The following is a 16,484-nucleotide window of genomic DNA, read 5'->3' as shown; positions in this document are numbered from 1 at the left end:
ACGTATTACTGCTTCGCGGCAGAAATAGGCGAAGTAGTGGTACCTACCCGTGCGGGCTCACAAGACGCCCTACCTCCACTAGAATTCGTGTCACAGTGTAGGAGGCGGCTACTAGTCCCGACCAGACCTTGACTTCAACAATTCCTTGCCGCCGATTAATTCAAAACAACAATTTCAGGATATTATAAACTTGTTAATATAACAAAAAAAAACGTATGTTTTATTTCTGAATATCGAATACGGCGCGTATCTTGCAGAATTAAATGTTAAAATCGGCTCGATCGGTTGCAAGAAGGATGAGGGGGGAGTCAAGGCCGGCCGCGTGACATACATCCCGCCACATTCACCTTCCGTCCACCGACCGACGTCGCCGCCACCACCTGCCCATCGCCACTGTCAAGGCTGCCTTGCGAAATACCACTACCACGCGCGGTTAGCTTCGCGAGACCCACTTATCTTAATGTCGCAACTGACCAACAAGCTCCGGTAATGGCCTTAAGACCTCCCCACCCTATTTCTCCATAACTTAAAGGCAAATATCGTAAATTTCCACTTCCGCTTTTCGATAAAACATATTTTCTTATTACTCTTTGGAAAGTAAAGTTTATTAATTATTTTAGATGATAATTTTTTTTCCTACCTTTGCTGATAGCCTTAGAGGCTATTACAGCGTTACCCTAGCGTGTAGGTGAGCTCTCGAGGCCCAAACCAGGAGTTGTTGCTAACACTGGACCTAGCAAGAGCAGTGCTTCGCAGAATCCACCACCGGATCGGAAACGCGACTCACTTAGAAGATCTGACGAGAAACTCAGTGGGCTGTGTCTAAGGGTTAATTATTACTTCATTTCGTTGTGTTCGATGAAAATTCCAATAAAATGTTGTTAACTGATGGCCATTAAAGACGAAATTAATACGTGAACTGGATAGGGTTTGAAGTGTTAACTGATTACCCATTCATATAATGTTCGAACTTGCATTACAAGATGTACATAGGTGTAAATGAATTACAGAATAGAAACGACAATGCATACGAAATCAAGTCAGCGTGAAATCGTAGAGATTTTTCTGGTAAATTATTCATGTGGTTCACGTTGGACCAACTTTCGACGTCTTCTTGTAAAAAAGCCTTTCACTCTCATCATATTCGTGGCGTACGCTTGTATGTATATGTTAAGACGAATTAAAATTAATCATATAACTCAAAAGCTAGCTTTTAGTTATATGTATAAATTTTGTGTTTTGGAAAATGATAAAAACAAAAACACTCACAGCTGCATGAGAAAACATTGAGTAGAACTAGATGCAATGTTTAACACGAGCCAGATTAGGATCCTACAAGCGTTGATGTTACTAGCGTTATTGTACTATGAATATAAGTACAGTTGTTCTTTGCGACTGGTGTAGTGGCTTTCAGTGTGCTTAATGCGAGTATTTTAACGTTCTCATAACGTAAAGTTAACTCAATTTTGTATGCAGTAAGAACAGCGCTCCTAAAGATAAACGTAGCCAAACGTTCCAACTCCATACAAATTTGAGTTAACTTTTGCGCTATCGAGAACGTTAAAAAACTCGCACTAAACACACAGACCGACAGGTGCATTTCGTCTTGATAAAAGTATGCCAACTATTGCAACGATTTGCGCAACGAAGCGCACACGACACGCGCTAGTCGCTCTCGTGGAGGATACCGTTGGAGACAGTGCAGATTCAGTGCATCTGTAACGAGATTAATTTTAAATCACCACTGCGCCAAAAAATATACGTTAACTACACTCTAGGTTAACTCTTTACTCGGGCGACGTTGTAGAAATTAAGCTACTACTATTATGAACATTTCTTATATTAAAGTACCGGTACTTAAATAGCAGATTTAAGGTGTCTACTATCAGTTTCCTATGGCTTCAAGAAAGGGACCTTTTCCTATAGAAGGAATCATTAAGTATTTTCTGTTGTTATGAAAATAGAGCCTCGGTTTCAATTACGCTTTTAATATAAATTATTAAAAAGATAATGGTAAATTTTCAATTAAATTGCAACATGTCGCTATGGGCCTTTAACATTTTCAACAGACGTGCGTCTGAAGGATAGCAAATATTAATGTATATCAATATTTAATCAGCGTTATGTAGTTTGGTTGCGTGTCACCGAGCCAAACCGGACCCGATGCCGGATGCCTTTGGCCATACTATGTTATGGAAATACGCATAACGTCACTGGTTGACCACTTTCACATTTTTTAATTTGATTAACTAAGCACAGACCATTGAGTACTTAGTCTGTTACGCTATGTTATAATAAACGTGAAGAGGTTATTAACACTTTTTCGATGTGATACGTTGTTTACACTTTGAATTATTATACCGCGTCATTAAATATGTCCGAAATGGTTATTAGAATTATAATAATGAAAAATCAAACCACTTTGTCTTTCAGTATGCTGTTCCAGCTCATACATATATCGATTTTCTATTAATTAATTTTATGTTAATATCTTACAATCGTGTGTGTATAAGTCACGCAATTTACCTTAATATGCAATAATTATATTAATTACATGCCTACTCGTTGTTAGAGAGAAATCAATTTCATTTCTCGAATCGATGAAAAGAATGTGTAATTCATTAACAAAATTCGTGACAAATTGTTGTAGCTGGTCAACATTTTTTTAGGTAAGTCCATGTTGAAGTGTCAGAGATCTGAGAAATACTATGTAGCATCCTCCAAAGTTAGTACCTTGTCTATATAATTGTTCGTTCATCTTCGTTGTTTGTCCACTGCCTATTCGACGGTTTACGGTTCCCTGAAAAGCAAATTTGTCTTTTTTAGGCTGTACTGATTGTAATTTAAAATCATTGCAATAGATGGATGGACAGAAAGTTCGTACTTTCGTTGGTGGTGGCTGTAAGCTTGTATGGGTTGAAACCAAGTGGGTTGGCCAGTGATGGCGAGCCTGTTTCTGCTACAAATCAAATAGCGTTGTAATTTAAAGCAATTATACGTTTCTGCTTCGAGGACAGCGTAGCTCGTTATGTCAATTAAGGTTTCGACTTTAGGTATATCTCGATGTTGGTAACGGCATTGACTTTTATGTCTATATGAGGTCAGGTGATAGCATACGAGCTGGTGTGGTGGTGAGCTTAATAATAAAAAAAAACAACGAAAAGAACCAAAAAACTTTGACGGTTAAAATAAAAAAAAATGGACTGAAAAATCAATTTGATGAAAATTGGTTTAAATATATTATGTTGTATAGCTTTTGAGACAACGTAAAATTTTTTAAACTGCAATTCATTTCTTAATCAAAAGTACAGAAATGTCATGAATAAAGACGTGATTTTAATTATGTACTCAGATGCATCATTAATATAACGCTCAATCAATGGTCAACGTAATCAGAACGGCGTGTTAATAGTAAACAGATCCCTCGGTAATTATGTAGGTATGCAGGTAAGAAATCCGACCGCTGGATACTCGATGTGGGTTAACGGGTGTCCAGTCGCCAGTACGGGCAGGTTGTAGCTTCGTATACACAAAAAATATGTAGCTACAGATGGAATAACTTTTTTATTCTTTAACTTGAGTAAGTAATCGAACGTTGTAAATTATTTATTTATTATCCTATGATCAGATAGATCCTTATAGTGATGCAACGTAAATCATTTGTTTGTAATAAAAGTGTAATCGATCACGAGTTTTATGCTTTGGAACATTGGCAATTAAGAAAATTGTGTTGAAACAATAATAAGCACTAGCTTTTTTTCCCTACCTATGCTGATAGACTTGAGAGGATATTTCAGCTTTACCTTAGCGTGTAGGTGAGCTCACGGGGCTCAAACCGGAAGTGTTGCTTTTAAAGCAGTGTTTTGCCGAGTCTACCACAGGATTGGAAACGCGACCCACTGAGAAGATCCGGCGAGAAACTCAGTGGGCTGTGTCTATGGATTAATTTACTCGTCGAGCCCTTCGTCGGCTCGGCGAGGACGATGACCGGTGCTTGACGTACCTAAAAGCACCGTTAATGGATCGGGAGGATCCGTAACGACGTGTTTTAGGCGACGTCGACTGTTTACCATTCGGTCCACAGAATCGGATATATGAACACTAGCGCAGAATTTTTAGCTATCTGACTAAATTCCTTTGAATATAATCCGAACTAATTAAAAATTTTAAAGGAATTTTTGAAAACATTTTAGTATAATAATTTATTTATTTTTGATTTATTTCAAAAAATGTTTTAATTATATTTTCTAATTCGTCTGGAAACCATTAAACTAGTGTGAGTATTAACATCTATTATATATAAAACTTGGACGTAAATGTAATCAATATGTATAATTTATGTTCAATATGCAACATATTTGAAAACGATAACTTTCAAGGTTTCATTTTTTGCAAAACAATATTTTATGTGGTATTAATATTTATATACATATTAAAAAAAACTGGTTTTGTTAAAAATAGTATCGAACTTTTTCGTATATTTCACATAGTTTTTTCTGATTGAAGAAATATTATCTGTGAGTGCCCTTATTACAATGCTGCAAAGCAAAGATGTACTTGTAAATAAAAAAAAACATTAAAAAGAAAAAACGCTTTTTTTTCTGAACTTAATATCAAAAAAATAAAATTTAGGCTTGTGCTCTTTGTTGTGGTAAGTAGCGTTGGTCCCGTTGAGGCGGTCGGAAGCGATGCGCGATGCCCGCCACTGTACGTCCGCCCGTACATTAGTATGCGACCACATTACAACTTTCTCGACATTCTTGCCAAGCGGAGAAATGGGTGCCATCGATATATTGTCTACAACGTTGTTATTAAACGTAATTCGATCAACGGATTCCACTTTTTTATAATAACGTCATCGTTTGAATAATGAGAATCGTTCTATTTTATAGAAAACAGTGACTTGTTGTTGCGGTATATTTTAGATATATTTTACTGAATTTATTCGATTGGGGCTCAGATCGTATTATCCGTTAAATATTCGAGAATAACATAGTGAATATTCTTGATAAACCTGCAAACATACTGAAAATGACACATTATGAAAAGTTTTAACATAAAAAAACTAAAAAAATTATAAATAAGATTCATAATGCGATGTAGTTTTTACTTTTCCTTTGAAATCATTTCAACGTGATGCTATATGATTGTTTCCAGGTGGCGATGGCCGGCGACTTCATCCTCGCTGTGGCGTCGATGATGATAGCTCGCTTGCGCAGCGATGATGTCACACTCGTGCTCAGTCAAGTGAGTCAAATTATTAATAATGTTTTAATGGTACGTAAAAAAAATAAGACAGCGTGCGATACTGCGGCCGATAACACAAGCCGCAAAATACGTAAGGTTACGCTTTAAAGATAAATACAAAAATCATTTCTAAGTTGACATGTCTCGGGTTGCTAGCTTTGATAATTGGTTCAGCTTGATTTCATAACAAATTAGATGGTGGGTTCTCTTGTTCTCGTAAATTCAGAGATTGCTTTGCATTGTGTAGTTTTTACTTCGCCTTTGAATGTTTTCATACCAAGCTATGAATCCGTGGCCTGAAGATGTATGTCGTTTGATGTTTTTTTTATTCTTTAGGGTAAGTAGCTCATGGCCCATCTGAAACAAATCGGGGATTAGATCCTATAGATATTTTGACACGAATACCACCGCCCACCATGAGACACGAAATCGAACTTTCAATAGTACAAAATTACAACTCCAAGTCGGAATGCATGACCGTTTCTGACCGACAAAGTTCTGGATGGTAAGATGACTTGCCATAGGCCCTAACATCAGGAAATACGATTGGTGATGGCAGTACACTGTTATACTGTCCAGAGAACGCTATTTACAATTTCCGGTGAATCTTTACGTCACGCCATTAAGACACCCACGGGAAGAGATAGAGTAGCTATCGTAGACCACATGCCATACGGTCATCTTATACCTAGCAATCCAACTATGCCGAGGTTGGCATTGTGAATTCATTTACCAATTTTTTTCAAGTAAATACGTTTAGAAATATTTGGTTAAGACTCCCACGAAGAAACAATACATTGCTTGTTAAAATTTACAAATATACAAAATTTACAAGTTGCGTAGTTGTGACCGGGCATATTGTGCACTTGCATTAGTTGATCCCACCATCTATTACATATATACATATTGAATAGGTATTATAAATATATTCATTTTTTGTTTATTAGTGGTAGGGTATGCTGTGCTGTGTGATACTCAATAAAAAGTTTCTCCAGTTTCTCTAAGATTTTTATAGTAAAAGTGTGCGTTTCACATTCATAAGCACTCATTATGACTAGCACTTTTTGTTTAAAAAAAACACTAGACTTTTTACATTTTAGCAATTTTAATATATAATTATGAAAAATTCACCCACTTTAAATTGTAAATAAAATATTTGCTTGACTTAACTAAACTAAACTTGACCGTCTGGTGTAGTGGTAAGTGACATGGTCACTACACAAGGGGGTCGCGGGTTCGAATCCCGCCAAGGGAAGATATTTGTTTGATAAATATAAATGTCTTTTCCAGGGTTATGGATGTATATTAATTATATGTATGTGTATAATAAAAATATTACATTTATTTCCGTTAGCTGGTACCTGTAACACAAGTTCTTTACGAACTTATCACGGGACCAGTTAACGTGGCGTGATTGTTTAAAAAAAAAAAAAAAAACACGACTTCACGACACAAGTCTCGTATTTACGGTCTTATTTAAACTGGATATAACATTTTAGGACGCTACCTACTTGGGCAGTGGTCGAATACATTAAACTAACATAGTTTCCTTCATAGCTACTCTGAATTCCGAATGCCTATAAGCACGACAGTTTGCGGTTTTAAAGAACGTCGTTTGAGAATATCCTCATAATTTAATGTGACTTGTATGTGAAGTGTGTCTTCAACCGCAAAATTCGATTGTTTTAACGTTATCTTAATAGAGTAGAAATGGTGGTATATATATATTTTTTATTTATACTTTATTTTAGTTTTCTTTTTTTTAAAACAATAACATTTTGTTAGTAGGAATTACTTATAATCTATGTTAGTAACTTAAAAAATCTAACACATAACTATCATTACATATATTTTATATCATTACATTTGTTTTTTTTTTATTCTCCATAATCTCCAGATAATCAGTTTCCTTTTCTTTAAATTAAATAATGAATTTATTTGTGACTAAAATTACTTTTACCGTTTAATCTCGGGTTTGTTATTGTCTTGACATTATTTGCTACGTTTTGAATGCTTTACAGCTTTCGTGGTCACGAACGACTAAATTGCTAAAGACTAAAGTGCACGGAATCTATTTGTGTTACACTTTTACTATTGGAATAAAACAATGCAAAAGATTGTTAACGAAATTTCCATGAATACACGAGTGATTATTTATTAGCTAAGCCTGTGCCGTGACACAGACAGACCTTTAAAAGGCGCGCCCTGTTACTAAAACGTATTTCTGACTAACAAATAGTTTCATTCAGACGAATCGAAAACATAGATGGATACGTGGCTATCTGTGGCTATGAATCAGTAAATATAATAGCAGCAGACACCTTATGTAATATTTTGTATAAGTCAATCGGTGATTGGTTTATAAGAATCTATTATCATTCATTAGATGACATAATTTAGTGTGTCTTTAAAAATATATATTATTAATAGAAAGTATGATAAAATATTTTTTGTTGATGAGTGCAGGAGCTCATAACCATTCATGTATTTATTGTACAAAAAAAGTATTGCTAAATTACGTACTAAAAAACGTAGCTTCCTTGTGCAGATCTTTAAATAGAAATAAGGACACTGGCTACTTACTGCGCAGTGGACTTAAAAGTAATAAAATGTCAAACGACAAATATTGAAATTGTGGATGGGCGTTTGTTTATTTCACGCAATTATTTTACATACTAAGTACTTTATGTAATGCGTAAGTAGCACTGAGTAAATGTGCGTGCGAGGAACGAGGTCGGGCCTGAAATATCCATTAATAGCATCGCATCCTGCCGGAATCCTTGGTGCAATTACATTAACAGTGTCAATTATTCACCGTTAATCGTTTTCGCAATCTTTTGTGTTTGTTGGATATTTAAAAAAAATAATTCTAATTTTATGATTAAGATGAAGAGTAAACGGAAATAAATTGAATTTTTATATTTCATTTTAAGTTATCTTAACGAATGGGTGTCTAGAATAACGTTGATTCTCCATATCCTTGTCGCACCACAGTAATCTGTCTCTGTTTTGGTCTAATTTTATTGTCATTAATATTCAAGCTGTACCATTGGTTTGATCGTTTTGTTCGTCTAGTGGTTGGCGATTATAGAACCTCTCGGCTTCGGTTCGATGCTCGGTCATATCATAAGATAGGTAGATATTTGTCATTGATATTTGGTATACATCTTACTGTCTCGTATTAGTGTTCTCGCAAATAGGATTTTCCCCTGAAGAAAGCTTAGGACCGTTGATTTTTTGTTTGTGTGGTTGTTCATAATCCGTCTGTTCTATCATCTCCTTATCACATCCTAAATCGAGTCTCTTCTTTTTAATACTTGATTTATAAAAATACATCGTATTGTAGTTCTTTGTTTTGCATAACACAAAAGAATATTTGTTCGAAATCAAATGAAATCGATCGATCTTTATTAATTGGTATTTGGTAATTCCAATTGAATTTTATATTTTGAATTGAAGGTCTGGTCTTTTGTCATTGTATAGTAAATGTGTTTCCCGAAACTTTAACAATAAAAAATTCAAGATGGGTTTGAAAAAGATTAACAGTAAATCGAACGTTATTACAGGTGGTAACTGATTTGGTGCAGGGCGAATTCATGCAACTTGGCAGCAAAGAAACTGAAAACGAGCGGTTCGCTCACTACCTCACAAAGACGTACAGGAAGACGGCTTCATTAATTGCTAATTCTGTTAAGGCGGTAAGCTCCAATTCCCTAATACATTAAAGAATTTAAACACTTTTGTAATGTAAGAACGGAAAATACACAGGATGTCTCGTGATGAAAGATCTGTAGATCTGTTTTTAGCTCTGGAATTTAGATGAATCAATTGGTACTGTGAATATAACTACAATATTAATTGTGTGTTAATGTTTGGGTGGATTCGAATAACTATTCGAGTTTTATTCTTTTTAGATTACAATAATAAATTACACATATTTCTTATATTTCCTTCTTTTTAAATAATCCACAGTATAAGGTGAAATTGCGCTTATTGTATAATCGTTCACAAAAGTTTTTTTTGTTGTTAAATAACTAATAAATAATAATAATAAATATGTGTATGGCGAAACATTTGATTCTGTCACGCGCATGTGCGACCGAACAAATCTAGGAGGCTGATCCCGGGCCTATAGTAAAAAAGCATTGTACATTTTTACATGAAATAAACAATTTATTATTTTATTTAGAGCCGCTTTTATTTAAGCGTCCTAAAGTGCATCAGTAATTAGTGAAATTTTATTTTCAAATTACACATTCAATTTTATAACTAAAGTTTTCGTTTTTATAATAAATAAAATATGACACAGGAAAATAATATAAAATTGTACAATAAAACGAAAAAAAAAAAAAAAACTGTTCTAAAGTGCCCTCCGCGTCCAGAAGTTGTATTTTTTTTCCTACCTATACTGATAGCCTTGAGAGGTTATTTCAGCTTCGCCCTAACGTGTGTAGGTGAGCTCACGGGGCTCAAACCGGAGTATTGTTAACACTAGCCCTAGCAAGAGCAGTGCTTCGCAGAATCTACCACCGGATCGGAAACGCGACCCACTGAGAAGATCCGGCGAGAAACTCAGTGGGCTGTGTCTATGGATTAAAGTTGTATGAACGTTGAGTTTCGCCTATAGGTCGCCTTACTGAGCGGCGCCGACGAGAGCACGTGCGAGTTGGCGTTCCAATACGGACGAAACTTGGGGCTGGCGTTTCAGCTCGTCGACGACTTGTTGGACTTCGTGTCTTCAGCACAGGCCATGGGCAAGCCCACCGCGGCCGACCTCAAACTCGGTCTTGCCACCGCGCCTGTTCTATTCGCCTGCGAAAAGGTATTTTTTTTAACTCAAGATTTTCAATTAAAAGATAATAGACAGTCATTATTCTCCTGCCCTTCTACCAGTCACCTGGGTTCGGTGCAATAAGTTTTCTCCTTTCATACTCTTCTGTCATATACCATTTCTTCGCTCACTCCCCTCTTACACATATCGTTTTTCACGCAATCCATCCATTTCTTCTTAGGTCTATCTCCTCTATATCCTTCATTCACACATTCATAGTTAACACTCTCTTACCAATTTCATTTTCATTTCGTCTCATCACATGTCCATACCATCCCATCCCATCCCAAAATAATAGATAGTATAAGCTATAATTTAGAATAATCTTATTTTACTTTTGAGTAAATACATAATCTATTGAATCGTATGTTATAAAATTAGATTATCATTTTACATTCGTTAATTTGGTTGCTGCTGATATGTACAGACTGGTTGGTGGTAGGGCGTATTTTTAGACGCAAAGCAATCATGCATTTTAGTTTGAAAAGTGGAATGATCGGTACAATCAAATTGTGACTTAGACTTCAGGATTTAGATCCTGATTCACCACACATCCACATTAGTGTGGAGTTTTGTTTTTGGCAACAGCTTATCACTATAATGCAATAAAAATAAATTAAATAAAAACAAAAAGAGCCTAGAGCTTTCAATGCGGGGTCAGACTTCTTCCGGGACGCGCATTAGGCTTCGAATCAGTAATCAACATTATTTTATTGCTTAGATGGGTGGACGAGCTCACAGCCCACCTGGTTTAAAGTGGTTACTGGAGCCCATGGACATATACGACGAAAATGCGCCACCCATCTTGAGATATCAGTTCTAAGGTCTCAATATAGTTACAACGGCTACCCCGCCCTTCAAACCGAAACGCATTACTGCTTCATGGCAGAAATAAGCAGGACGGGGGTACCTATCCGCGCGGGCTCACAAGAGGTCCTACCACCAGTAATTACGCAAATTATAATTTTACGGGTTTGATTTTTATTACACGATGTTATTCCTTCACCGTGGAAGTCAGTCGTGAACATTTGTTGAGTACGTATTTCATTAGAAAAATTGGTACCCGCCTGAGATTCGAACACCGGTGCATCGCTCAACACGAATGCACCGGATGTCTTGTCCTTTAAGGCCAGGACGACGCCAGTTTTTGGTAACAGCTTAACATTACAATGCAATAAAATAATTTACTGGTGGTTAGACTATTATTGTAGGTAGGCAAAATGATTGGAGTTTTTCAAAAGAAATCAAAAAAAAAACACACTTGAAAAGTCCGTTCGCTGGGTTTGTTTATGTGTAATTATAATGCCTATAAAAATCGGTAATTGTATGTCTCGTGTCTCAAATAAACCGTCCTTTCGTTTCGTATTAACTGTAATATTTTGCGCAGTTTAATCGTTTAACATTAATTATAATTAATACAATACAGAGCGCAGTGATTCCGAGTGCAATATTAAAACCGGTCCGTTCGCCTCGACACGTGAACTCCAAATTGAACGCGTTGCATTCGTTTCGACTTGCACGAAGCGTTTACGCAACATCCAACTAATAATGAACTGCATTCGTCAACCTAATTTCGTTTGCGAGCGATATCAAGAATTCTAAATGCGTGAATCAATTTGAATTATGTAGATTATGTATGTACTTTGGAAAGTAAAATTATTTTTGTATTTAACATAAAAACGTCATAAGCGTATTGGAATATTAATGAATTTCACGAATCGAATTGATTAGTTTATGTTAAAACGGATAGAATTTTTGATGCGGTCTAAGTTGATAATTGGGTTTCGCTAAAAAAACGCTAAACAGTAACTCTCAAGCATATTCACGAATTACTAGTGTAATTTCATTGCACAACCTTTTTTTTGATGTTAATGAAACGAGTGTTAAGCTGTTTATTCCCTTTACAGGATAAATATGTAATTATTAACTCTTAATTCTATGGTATATGATAGCCAAAAATAGTTAGGCTCACATAGTCCTACGCCAGTTTACTTAAAACTTAATATCCACAGTGAACAGTAATCAAAATGAATAAATAATCGACAATGTCCTTAGTATCCGGAGCTGAATCCGATGATAATGAGGCGGTTCCAAGAGTCCGGCGACGTCGAGAAGGCGTTCGAATTGGTCCACAAGTCTCGCGGCCTCGAACAGACGCGTTTCCTAGCGCGCAAGCACGGCGCCGAGGCCGCGAGACTGGCGGCCGACCTGGCTGACTCGCCCTACCAGAAGGGACTAGTGCTCACCACCGACCTCGTCCTCAACAGGATCAAATAGCGCGCTCGCTCTTCTCGCTGCGAACGCGTAAACGTCCGACATTGTCAACGTTGTACTTTACATAGATGATTGCTGAATGCGTGCACGACAATTTAAGAGCACGAATATATTTATATAAGATACCTTTTCTGAAAAGGTGAACGTTTGTACGGAACGCGAGGACTTAACGCTTTCGTGCGCTCGTTATTAAATACGAAACAATATGGTTATTATATTTTTGGTTAATCAGTCGAACTGATTGTCAGAAAAATATATATTTTTATTTATATACAGTATGTGAGCAGTTGTTTACATGTATTTGTTACTGTCTTATGATGCGAACTTCACTATTGTGACCTGATTTATATTGTAAGTGTTTTACAATCTAAACGCTGCTTTACGTCGAACCGAGATGTTAAAATACAATAGTGTTTTGTTTTTTGTTTATATATAAATGAGCGTGTATGATGAGTACTACGATACCAAATACATCTGTACTTAGGCGTGCAGTTTCGTGCTCAATTTAACTTAATACATGTATGCGTTGTGAAATAAAACGTAATTGGGTTTCTTTTTTGTACATAAGATACCGTTATATATATGCATATTCTAATTAAACATAATATATAATCTTGTGCAATCTTTACGTAGGATTTAATTAGACTGTACCTGTGTTATCAAACGTTATCATCATCATCATCACAATAGTAAACAATTGTTTTATAATTATTATGACGACATTTTTTTTAAACTCCTTCCAATCTATATTTCGATTTGTAAATAACGAGTCATCGGATTAGTTACCCGTGATTTAAACTCCAAAACCAATTACCTCAATTTCTTTAGCGTACACGTTTTTTCAAACTAGAGGTTTATAATATTCTGTTTTAGTTTGTAAAAATAAGTTTACGATGAGGCGTGTCGTCGTGTCTAGGCAAAATTCATTAAAACACGTTTAGAAAGTTTTATTAAAGACGATATTAGCTAATTTAGTGATTAGAATTGTAAATAAATTTCGATATTATATAATATGTATAATCCAGTGAAAATATTTTGATTAACGATTGAGGCATGAATGACAAATGTAAAACGCACCATGAGCGCAGTATTCCTTCAACTTTTTTATTGTTTAATAAAACATATTAGTCACTAATAAGTTCATTTAGTTTAGAAGCCGACGTAATGACTGACAATAAAAGTACCTCCAAAAATGATGTACCTCCAAAAAAAAAGACTTGAGATACATTCGGGAAGTAAAGTGTTTTTAATATATATATAATCTTATTTTAGTGCAGATACAGTTCGTGCAGTACGGATACAGTGCATGCGATTATGAGGCTAGAATTAGCAGGTCTCTGGAAGACCATGGGTCACCCGATAGTAAACATGGACAAAAGCACAGCGTCATGGTGTAAGAAAGGGATGGTGTTGACGCGAGGTCGAATTTGTCTCTTACACCTGATGTGTACCCCCACATACGAACATGCTACCTGGCAAATGAGTGGGGGAAACCCAAACCCTCCGATGGAACCCAGAGGATTTTGTAGGCGTGACATTACTAGATTTTTTTTCTTTCAACCACATCGATACTGTTGATATTATTTCTGAAAAAGCAGTAATTCCAAAATACACAGAGTGGATCTATGACGATGACACAAAACTACAGAACATTACACGGAAAGTTTCCTTCAGAATCTCCCCCACGACAAAGAGCGTCGTAATGCATTATCTGACGACCGAAATTTTTAATTTTAAAGAGATCATCTCCCTCATAGACATGGGAGTGGTCCCTAGAGACTGGAGAATAATGGTTGCCGTACCAAAGGAGCGTGAGTTTAAGGAAGTTGACGCTCTCTGTAACGGAAAAATGACCCGAGATGAGGGCCTAACAGGTCGTCAACAAAAAAAATATCTCGGCTGTCATCTTTCAGTACATCAAACATCAGTCAATGACACTGAGCGAGGAACAACTCACCAAAACGTTAATCCGGATGAGTAACCTTGGAAAGGATCACGATTATGTCAATATAGTCATCGACTTCCCGTCATGGTGCACCCATTTCCGGGCTGAGCTTTTGGCCCCCCCTGTTCCACAGCCTGGACTATCTATTCGGCTTTAAGAATGTCTACGGATTCACACACACTTTCCCTCTTGTAGAAACTTTTTTATTCCAGGACAGGTTTGCTCCTCCTAACTAGGATGCATCGGGCGATCCTATAGAGGGCCCTAGATGCGTGATCGTGCCGGAAGCCTGATTAGAAGGGCTCAGGCAGAGAGGTTGAACCCTGGCCACCATCATGATAATTTTATTGGCCGCCCACAAATGTGACACCACGGCATCGTTATTGGGACAGGGGGACAACCAAATCATCGTACTCAGAATTCCCTCTCAACAGCATCTTGCCGATAGGCAGTTAACCCACGAACAGTACACACAGCAGTTCCTTAGAGTCCTAGAGGGGATTTGTGAAAAGTCGGGGATTGTTATTAAAATCCCAGAATTATGGATATCAAGAAGGTTGCTGGAATACGGCAGAAAGTATTTCATAGACTGTGTACAAGTGAGCAGCGCCTTGAAGAAATTGTCCAGCTGAACTAGTGAGGGGAATCAGTCGGTTCCTACCCTAAATACCATCATAGCAGGGCTCTTCTCAAGTGGGACTGCCATCGCCGAAGATGACATCACTCCAATACCCGCCTATAAGATAACAATCTTCGAGGCGACTACCACACTGGCGACATCGACAGCGAAGACTTCCTATATGGTCAGGCTGTCGTGTCTGAATGGTACAGAGAGTATAGTTACCTCACTTCGTCTTTAGCTCTCGTAGTGGAGAACAAGTGTGTGTGGGAGCTCCCACCAGAGACATTCTCTTTCGATGAGTGTCACTACCAGGGTTTGCCCCTGTTGAGGGTGCTGAAAGACATCATTCAGGTGGAGGATAGACACCTCATCTTACTTCTGATGTCGGGGAAATTCTGTTTTCGCTGGCATCGTCATTAGTGGCTGCGGGCATCTAAACAAGAATCAGCTCGACTCAGTGCTTCCGCTGACATATATATTTTAGTGCAATAAAAAGATTCAGCAAAAGCAATGATATATGCAAGTTTCTACAATAATACTTTTTTTTTGTGGTTTGAACTTTGATATTATTTGTGCTTTTGAAATGGGTCTTGATTTTTAGTTGTTTTCTGTATTTTGACATTTTTTTTGAATGTTTTTCTTTTTCGGTCATTACGTCGGCCGACCCAGTAAGAGGTTGTGGTGTATGTATTTGTACATGAAGACAACAACGGGAGTCAATGAATTATTATATTTATGTATTTAGACATTTACCTAGTTCGTACGTTTGTAAATATTAATATTCTGTAAAATGCAAATCATGAATAATTTTAATATAAAGTTTAGTTAAAGAATATTGTTTTATTTACTTTGTTTGTTTGTGTTTAAAAATGTGTAAACATATGTTCGTTGCGGGGTTGCAGTGATCTTTAAAAAGGTTTTAAAAAGCACCCGGTCATTAACAAAAAATAAAAAGATAGAAAATAAATTTTTAAGGTGACAATATCGCTAATTTAGAGCATTTATCTAATTATGAAAACTTAAATGATAAATAATAAATTGAAGTCGTCCTGCTGTAAAGAATAAGAAGCCCAGTGTATTCGTTTTTTTTTCTACCTACGCTGATAGCCTTGAAGGCTATTTCAGCTTCGCCTTGCATGTAGCTGAGCTCACTGGGCTCAAACCGGGAATATTGCTAACACTGGCTCTAGCAAGAGCAGTGCTTCGCAGAATCTACCACCGGATCGGAAACGCGACCCACTGAGAAGATCCAGCGAAAAACTCAGTGGGCGGTGTCTTTGGGTTAATTTACTCGTCGAGCTCTTTGTCGCTTCGTATTGATGCGAGTGTGTCGGTATTCAAATCCGGCAGGTAGGTACCAAATATTTATTAATTATTATTTGCTGGTAGAGAGAGTGTTGTGACCGCACGGATATTTTCCACTATCCCGTGGTATTTGCACCGCAAGGCAATTAATTATGCATGCGGTTTGAAGTGTAGTATAGCCGTTATACTATAAAATTGAGATATCACTATAGCTGCCTTCACATTGTGATGTCCCTAATTTCTGATAACGACTTAATACA

General features: G+C 36.7%; 1 protein-coding gene across 1 annotated transcript in view; it reads left to right on the top strand.

Moving 5' to 3' along the window:
- Positions 1-15,752, top strand: part of LOC110384719 (all trans-polyprenyl-diphosphate synthase PDSS1) — a 54,833-nt gene extending 39,081 nt beyond the window's left edge. Inside the window, exons 5-8 of the mRNA XM_038012850.2 lie at positions 5,158-5,247; positions 8,814-8,945; positions 9,875-10,069; positions 12,134-15,752. Coding sequence (XP_037868778.1) covers positions 5,158-5,247; positions 8,814-8,945; positions 9,875-10,069; positions 12,134-12,355 — 639 coding nt within the window. The 3' untranslated portion in view covers positions 12,356-15,752. The remainder of the gene's footprint in view (positions 1-5,157; positions 5,248-8,813; positions 8,946-9,874; positions 10,070-12,133) is intronic.
- The last annotated feature ends 732 nt before the right edge of the window (positions 15,753-16,484 follow it).

The sequence above is a fragment of the Bombyx mori genome, chromosome 9 (assembly GCF_030269925.1).
Source record: "Bombyx mori chromosome 9, ASM3026992v2".
NCBI classification, from domain to species: Eukaryota; Metazoa; Arthropoda; class Insecta; order Lepidoptera; family Bombycidae; genus Bombyx; species Bombyx mori.
This window is presented reverse-complemented; position numbering and strand designations above follow the sequence as displayed.